General features: G+C 46.1%; 1 protein-coding gene across 1 annotated transcript; it reads left to right on the forward strand.

Annotated features, from left to right (window-relative positions):
• Positions 1–1,024: 1,024 nt before the first annotated feature.
• Positions 1,025–3,265, forward strand: HOXD1 (homeobox D1). Its single transcript, XM_001144367.8, has 2 exons — positions 1,025–1,810; positions 2,165–3,265. Exons 1-2 carry the CDS (start codon positions 1,159–1,161, stop codon positions 2,497–2,499), a joined length of 987 nt encoding a protein of 328 aa, XP_001144367.4. The 5' UTR covers positions 1,025–1,158; the 3' UTR covers positions 2,500–3,265.
• Positions 3,266–9,150: the final 5,885 nt, after the last annotated feature.

The raw sequence follows: 9,150 nt of genomic DNA on the forward strand, positions 1-9,150 counted from the left end.
TCACAAGAGACGATGCAGCACTTATCTGATGGAGCAGAAGCTCTAATTGCTTCGAGGTACAAGTCCATCTAAACCTCTGAGATCTCACCCGTCCCCGGTAAGCCCTTGCGCCCTCCAGACAAGCTCCTCAGTGAAAGCAAGCGCCGCACCGGTGCCTGTGCCAGTCTCCCAGAAAGGAGCATAAGGAGCGTTCCACCACCACTCTGGATTCTTTATTCCAACAAGCCAGCCGGAGGGGAAAATCTGCTAAACCACCCCACAAGGCAGAAACTTTATCAAAATCTGGCACTACAACACTGGCCCTCATCACGCCGCCACAAATTGCGAGGGATAGAAGAAAGCTGCAAAGTCACGTTAAAAGGAAGCCTAGTCAAAAAGTGAAAATTTTGTCCCGCCCTAGGCACACAGCACTCACAGCATAAAATGTAGTTCCATGAGTCCTAGGAAAGGGGGAAGAGAGGAAAAAACCAAACATCTGCTCTAGGTTTAGAAGAGGGATAACATCAGCGCCAAGCAAACCGAAAGCGCAGAGGACTCAGAAGAGGGGAAGAGGAATAACTTTATCTGTCCTGGAGGTGGGCGAAGAGCAGTCTCCACCGGCCGCGCGTCACGCTCCCATTTAACCTTTTCCATGCCGCGACGCCCACACTCCGCCCTCGAGGGACTAGCCCCCCCACGATCCAGAGCAGAAGCGGCTTGCCCCGCTGCATCCACTGGCCCTCACCCAAGCGTCCAGTCCTGCCTTTCTCCCCCCACCTCGCCCAATACCTGTCCGAGAGCAGGCGTTCTGCCCTCTCGCCCCGCCCTTGCCCAGGCAGCCCCCGGTCGCGACGGCTCTCCTCGGGGCTCGGGGGCGCTGGGCGGCGGCCCTGGGCTGCTTTGGCTAACTTGGCTGCGGGGCAGGCGCGAGGAGCGGCTCGCCAGTCGCGACCCGGGCCGTGCGGAGAGGCCGCCCATTGGCCGGCCAGCGCCACGTGGCCGCCCCCGCCGGTATATTAGGCCACTATTTACCTCCGGCTCACTCGCCATGGGTTGGAGAGGGCAGCTCGGGTAGAGAGGGCTGGCGGAGCGGCGCAGACGGCGGCAGTCCTGCTCAGCCTCTGCCCGGCTCCGTACTCCGGCCCCGGCCTGCGCCCTCAGAAAGGTGGGGCCGGAACCATGAGCTCCTACCTGGAGTACGTGTCGTGCAGCAGCAGCGGCGGGGTCGGCGGCGACGTGCTCAGCTTGGCACCCAAGTTCTGCCGCTCCGACGCCCGGCCCGTGGCTCTGCAGCCCGCCTTCCCTCTGGGCAACGGCGACGGCGCCTTCGTCAGCTGTCTGCCCCTGGCCGCCGCCCGACCCTCGCCTTCGCCCCCGGCCGCCCCCGCGCGGCCGCCCGTACCGCCTCCGGCCGCGCCCCAGTACGCGCAGTGCACCCTGGAGGGGGCCTACGAACCTGGTGCCGCACCTGCCGCGGCAGCTGGGGGCGCGGACTACGGCTTCCTGGGGTCCGGGCCGGCGTACGACTTCCCGGGCGTGCTGGGGCGGGCGGCCGACGACGGCGGGTCTCACGTCCACTACGCCACCTCGGCCGTCTTCTCGGGCGGCGGCTCTTTCCTCCTCAGCGGCCAGGTGGATTACGCGGCCTTCGGCGAACCCGGCCCCTTTCCGGCTTGTCTCAAAGCGTCAGCCGACGGCCACCCTGGTGCTTTCCAGACCGCATCCCCGGCCCCAGGCACCTACCCCAAGTCCGTCTCTCCCGCCTCCGGCCTCCCTGCCGCCTTCAGCACGTTCGAGTGGATGAAAGTGAAGAGGAATGCCTCTAAGAAAGGTAAGTCCGCGGGCCTTGGATAGGGCCACCTGGGGTTGGGGACGGAGCCTCCCCCGCGGAAATGCCCTGGGAGCGTGGTGTCGCTGCCTTTCCAGACAGCGGTTTGGGTTTTGTGGAGGAGACGCGTTCCCGGGCGAATTCCATGGAGTCTGCCTCGAGTACAGATTCGGAAAATGTGCCAGGCATTGAGAAAATTTCAGGAAGGAGCTCTCCGTGGAACTTCTCCTGGCACAAATTCTGTTCCTAGGGACCCAGGAGGGCTGCGCTGGGACTTTGATTCTAACTAGCTCCACTGCTCACCCACGTTCTGTCCCCGGCCTCAGGCCTGGCTGACGCCCTGTCTTTGCGTTGCAGGCAAACTCGCCGAGTATGGGGCCGCTAGCCCCTCCAGCGCGATCCGCACGAATTTCAGCACCAAGCAACTGACAGAACTGGAAAAAGAGTTTCATTTCAATAAGTACTTAACTCGAGCCCGGCGCATCGAGATAGCCAACTGCTTGCACCTGAATGACACGCAAGTCAAAATCTGGTTCCAGAACCGCAGGATGAAACAGAAGAAAAGGGAACGAGAAGGGCTTCTGGCCACGGCCATTCCTGTGGCTCCCCTCCAACTTCCCCTCTCTGGAACAACCCCCACTAAGTTTATCAAGAACCCCGGCAGCCCTTCTCAGTCCCAAGAGCCTTCGTGAGGCCGGTACTTGGGGCCGAAAAACTGTGGCCTGCAGAAGTCCCAGGCGACCCCCACCCCTATCTAGACTTAGGAGCTCAGTTTGGGATGGAGGTGGGAGAACAAAAATGAATAGGGATTTCACTTGGGAAATGAAGTACTTTAGTTGGCTTCCGAGTTCCAGACTATATGTCCAGATATTAATTGACTGTCTTGTAAGCCACTTGTTTGGTTATGATTTGTGTCTTATCAGGGAAAAGGTGCCCAGCTGCCAGCCCAGCTCCGCTGCTATCTTTGCCTCACTTAGTCATGTGCAATTCGCGTTGCAGAGTGGCAGACCATTAGTTGCTGAGTTCTGTCAGCACTCTGATGTGCTCAGAAGAGCACCTGCCCAAAGTTTTTCTGGTTTTAATTTAAAGGACAAGGCTACATATATTCAGCTTTTTGAGATGACCAAAGCTAGTTAGGGTCTCCTTGATGTAGCTAAGCTGCTTCAGTGATCTTCACATTTGCACTCCAGTTTTTTTTTTCTTTAAAAAAGCGGTTTCTACCTCTCTATGTGCCTGAGTGATGATACAATCGCTGTTTAGTTACTAGATGAACAAATCCACAGAATGGGTAAAGAGTAGAATCTGAACTATATCTTGACAAATATTATTCAAACTTGAATGTAAATATATACAGTATGTATATTTTTAAAAAAGATTTGCTTGCAATGACCTTATAAGTGACATTTAATGTCATAGCATGTAAAGGGTTTTTTTTTGTAATAAAAATTATAGAATCTGCTGCTCTCTGCTTTTCTTACACTCTTTAATAATGATTCTCTTTCTTTAAAGTTGATTCAGTTTCCTGTATTTGAATTTTCTTGATTCTGCTATGAGAATTTGTTTATTTTTTTTTTGACACGGAGTCTTGCTCTGTTGCCCAGGCTGGAGTGCAGTGGCACAATTCTGGCTCACCACAACCTCTGCCTCCCAGGTTCAAGTGATTCTCCTGCCTCAGCATCCCCAGTAGCTGGGATTACAGGCATGAGCCACCATGCCCAGCTAATTTTTTGTATTTTTTTTAGTAGAGACGGGGTTTCACCATGTTGGCCAGGCTGGACTCGAACTCCTGACCTCAGGTGATCCACCCACCTCGGCCTCACAAAGTGCTAGAATTACAAACGTGAGCCACCACGCCCAGCCGATAACTTTTAAAAATAATACTTCCTACAGGTTGTGTACACACCCAGCAAGTTATGGACAATTAGTAGTTTAAGAGAGAAAACTACTCTGCCAAATGTCCAAGTAACTATGGAAATACTTTCCTTATCTTGAGTACCCTAATTTTATGGTAGGTGTGTAGTCTGCACATTAACTCAAGTGTTAGGTGCCTACTGTGGAATGTTGTAAAGCCAAGGAGACACTTCAGGGAGATCTTGTTCTTTTGTCTCCTGTCCTCACAAAAGGAAGAGGAAAGGTGACCTGAAGACTTTGTTTCTTGGTTAGTGTTCCCTGAGAAAGGCAGCTGCACATCAAAAAGTTCTCAGTGGCTGAATTCCCATTTCCAAAGTCAAGAGTTACAAAGGAGGCTGGGAAAGGCTAGTAGTCACAAATTTCTACTTCTGTAACCCAGACTGAGTATCTGGCGGAGAGAGAGCACAGACAGTGCCTTTCTGATTTCAAAAATGAAATATTTTCAAATGAATACTTTGGAAGAGGTACAAGCACAAAACTTGAAAGTTGACAAGAGAGTATGTGGTTTAAAAAAACCCCAAAACCTATTCTCTAATCTATTTCACCCAAACTCCCATTTCTCATCCCCGGAGGCATTCATAGTTGACCAGAGTTTATGTAACCTTGCAGAAATATGAGAAAAAGATGCAATATAAAGATACAGAATCAAGTGGATACTTGGGACAGTTTTGGGGAGTACGTCCTTATTTTACAACTATATCTTTAAGTTCTTTCTATAGTTCAACAGAAGGGCTAACGGCCCAAATAATTCAGATAAGAACCTCAGCTCTTTTAGCTAGATTTCTAGATTCCAGTATAATGCTTTAAATCTAATTATTCATAAATCTAAGCAACTGTGAAAGATTACCTTTTTTATAAAACAGCAATGTGATTAGTTCTCTTAGAAAATTGGAGTTACACTGAAGTTCTCATTCTTTGCACCTATAGTTGAATGGAGTTGAAGAAATAAAATGATCAGCTCCAACAAACTCAGCTGATTAGAGGGAAAAGATACTGCTTAAAAAGCAGGTCTGTCAATATTATTCTTGTTTCCCCAGCTGCCCTTTAATAACTTGATGCTAATTGAATCTTGTTTGAAACAACAGCCCCCCTCTGAGCTCTACTGCTATTTGAAAGAACTTGTTAAAGGACTTGTGATCTGCTTGCTTACAGCCACCTCTGGGCTTCCCCTGCAGTGGTCTTTGACATGACAATGTTTCCTTTTTGATAAGCATTTAAATGTACACCTAAACAACAACAACAACAAAATACCAACATGCTGGGTCATTTCCTTAATCTACCACCCTTTTCTCTGAGAAAATAAAGCTTTTCCTTCTGAAGCTAGTACTAGCACTTAGCCCTGATGGATGTCTTCCTTGATGAAGGTGGCTATTATGACATTCGTATAATGCTGTTCTATGAATCAGGCCAATATTAGCTATTTTTTGCCCAACCCCAGGGATCTTTAAAAGCTTTCTTAATGCAGATCACTGTACAGCTATATTCAGTATTAGGAAGAGTCCTGGCTGGAGATCGGGATGAACTAGGTGACCTCTGGAGGTCCCTCCCAACAATGAAAATGCTACAATTTAATGACTTCTGCATATTTTATTTTAGACCTATCATTTGAAGGGAGTTAGGCTCTAAGAGAAAGCAAATGTGCTGTCTAGGATTACAGTGATACTGTGTTTATACAGGAAAAGAGGATTTTAGACACTATCAAATACATGTTGTCAGTGGAGGTACCTAGGCAATGTGGATCATTTACAGAGCATTCCTTTTCCTATTATTTTGAGCCTTGTGTTATTTTGAGTCAGATCTCCATGAAGTATGAGGTTACTATGTAAACTGCAACTACTCAAACAATCCCGTTTCTATTTTACAAGATTTCAAACTAAATATGCTAATTTACCCTCCAGTGATCTGTTACAAGGATGAATACACAGTGGACAGTTCTGGCTGTTGTATAATTAACTATTCAATGTTCCTTTGTCTTCACATAATGACCATGTGTCTACTTTTCTGGATCAGGATAATTGGGAGTGAGGAAAAGGAAAGCATTTAATAATATATAAAATTCCCATAAGTTGAGTACTAGCAAATGAAGGCTTTGCTGATATAAAAACCTAAAGCAATGTCACCTAGAGTTTCAAAAGATTAATTGTGTGTGATTTATGCTGCCTCTATCTCAAATATGGTGAGGACCAACACCAGAAAAGGCTGTCTGATTATCATGTCATCCAAAAAAAACAGAAGCAGGCTCAGGAGAGTTGCATTAGCTCTGAAGTTCTTAATTATTCCTTATGGCCAAAGAAATGATCTATATTTGCTGAATATTGAATTTGAAAACCTCAGGATCTAATCAGTTTCCGAGAGTTGTTTAGTCTGACCACAGACCTCTCAACAAGAAAAATGCCCATTGTTAAAACTTCATTTGTGGTTTTAAAGTAAAACCATAGTGGACATATCTCACAAAGATAAATATCCGTCTAAATAGAAACAAAGATGTTCATGGTTTTTACCTCTATCTAATGTTTTCAAGTCATGAACATGCAACAAATCTGCAAAATAACTCTATTTCAACATCTCATTTGTAATTGCTTATTACGTTGTACTTGTTATTCAGAAATAAAATTTCTATAGAAACTGTTTAACTAGATTCAATAATGAACCAAGAGGATGAAAATCCTAAATATTGGTGTGAAAGGAAGGTCTATTACTTAGCTTGTAAAGATTTCAACATAATCTCTTCTCCTTCTAGAAATCTTACTGATGTATTTTGGAAAGAAGGGCCAAAGAGTAGTCATTTGGACTTGTCATAGCTAATAAACTATTACAAGTTTATTAAAACTGACACTTTTGAGGCATTTCTAGAAGGTACTGGACTCTTCAGCACACTGAATTCTTAGGGATTTTGTAGAGCCTAAGCTTATACAATTTGGGGAAATCTCTTTAAGGAAAAAAATACAAAATTGTTAATACAAAATTCCCAGGATGTGGAATGGTTCAAGTTAGTGAAGTTTACATTTCACTGGGCTCATAGTAAATCCATATCTGCCCCTTCCTTGAAACCATCACTTTTTCTCCGCTGCCATCATTGCCTATGAGATAATAGCAATGATTGCTTTTCTCTAACATCTTAGAGCCAGAGTCACTCTTTCTCTTCAAATGCATCAAATAGTGGATAATGGGGACAAGGGCAGGTTGGCACTCTGTTCTACTCTCTTAGCATCTCAATCTCACTGTGCTCTTCTGGGCTACTGGGTGGCTGACTTTAGCCAGTGGCTTTTCCCATTCTACTGCCTTAGAATGGGAACCCTATCTCATCCTAGAGGTCCCCTTCTGTTGTGTTTTCTTCTCAAAGATATAAACAGAAGAGAAAGATATAGCTGGAGACAATGCAGCCACATTGTTAGCGTCTAAACATTTCCTAGGATGGAACCACTGAGGCTGAAGTAAAGGACCCTCAACAAATAACATTATTATTTTTCTTTTCTTAGAAATGGGATCTTGTTTTGTTGCCCAGGCTGGTCTTGAACTCTTGGGCTTAAGTGACCCTTCTGCCTTAGCCTCCCAAGTAGCTGGGAATATAGGCATGCGCTGTCACACCCAGTAAGAACAGTATTCTTTTGTTTTTTTTTGAGATGGAGTCTCGCTCTGCCGCCTAGGCTGGAGTGTACTGGTGCAATCTCAGCTCACTGCAAGCTCTGCCTCCCGGGTTCATGCCATTCTCTTGCCTCAGCCTCCTGAGTAGCTGGGACTACAGGCACCCGCCACCATGCCTGGCTAATTTTTTGTATTTTTAGTAGAGACAGAGTTTCTACCTTGTTAGCCAGGATGGTCTCGATCTCCTGACCTCGTGATCTGCCCACCTCGGCCTCCCAAAGTGCTGGGATTATAGGTGTGAGGCGCCGCCCCTGGCCAAGAACATTATTCTTAAGGGAGGAGACCTGGATTTCAGTACCAGTTGTATTTTCTGATTAAAAGGAAAAATAGCTTGCCTGGTCTTAGATTCTCCTATAAAACAAAGTGGGTTGGTCTGGATGATCATTACATTCCCTTATCACCTTAGCATTTCTTCACAATCCTTTACTGTGCTGGTTATTACTGAAGAGTATTTAGTAGTACTGTAGCTCTGTAAGATTAATGTCAATGAGAGGCTGGGATTGAAGTAATTTCTGAGACCTTTAAAAATTATCTGGCTTGGGCCGGGCCCGGTGGCTCACGCCTGTAATCCCAGCACTTTGGGAGGCCGAGGCGGGCAGATCACGAGGTCAGGAAATCGAGACCATCCTAGCTAACACGGTGAAACCCCGTCTCTACTAAAAATATAAAAACAAATTAGCCGGGAGTGGTGGCGGTCACCTGTAGTCCCAGCTACTTGGGAGGCTGAGGCAGGAGAATAGCGTGAACCCAGGAGGAGGAGCTTTCGGTGAGCCGAGATCGCGCCACTGCACTCCAGCCTGGGCGACAGAGCGAGACTCCGTCGCAAAAAAAAAAAAAAAGAAAAAAAAAATTATCTGGCTTTAGAATCTGGGTGTATGTGCATATGTATATGTGAACTAGGTAATGTTCTTCATTTGTCTACCTGATGAACTAAAAGCTAACGATGGTGAGAGCCTCCAAAAAGACCACTTTGCTTTGAATAGATAAACTAGATCTTAACAAGAGATTTTTCAAATGGTGTCAGCACTTTCTATTTGGATTCTCAATCTCCTTGTCCTTAATTCCATACTTCAAAGTTGACAACTTTCAGAATAGAGAAGTCATGTTGAGTCTTTTCTCTTCCTTTCAGATAAATGGGATTCTGAAGTGAATGCTCCGTTCTGTCGAAGAAAAGAAATATGGATAAACAAATCTCTCCTCCTTTCCATTAGTCAGCAAACTCTATTTCTCCTTCTCCATTGGCTTAGTCTTTATCATTTCTCATTCAGCAATGCAACTGATGCCTTATTGGTCTCCTTGCATCCAGTCTTCTTCCCAGTCAATCCATTTGAAAGTCCTGCTTTCGTTGTATTGTTCCACTTTGAACTCTCAGTAGCTGCTGGTAGCAAGTAGAAGAAACTCAGATGTTTTTAGCTTGGGTTTCAAGGCCCTCAACACCTGTATCCAGCCATCTTTTCCCTGATAATTTCCCACCATTGCCTGACACACAAACTTTACCCCCAGTTAGTGTGGACTGTTTATACTCCCTGCAAGAAACTTAGGCTTTCCTGCCTCTGAACCTTTTCTCACATCATTCCTGTCTCATACGTCTACTTTCTCTCTGCCTATCCAAAGTCATCCTTTGTGGCACAGCTCAAACCTCACCACCTCTATAAAACCTTTTTTTTACATCATCCAAATTTAAAGCTGACTCCTCTGAGCTGCTGTAGTATTTATTGTTTGTATTACCTGCTTAAGCATTTAGAATCTCCTGCCATATTATGAGAGGTCTTTTTCTCTTTCCTCCT

The sequence above is a fragment of the Pan troglodytes genome, chromosome 13 (genome assembly GCF_028858775.2).
Source record: "Pan troglodytes isolate AG18354 chromosome 13, NHGRI_mPanTro3-v2.0_pri, whole genome shotgun sequence".
In the NCBI taxonomy this organism is placed as follows: domain Eukaryota; kingdom Metazoa; phylum Chordata; class Mammalia; order Primates; family Hominidae; genus Pan; species Pan troglodytes.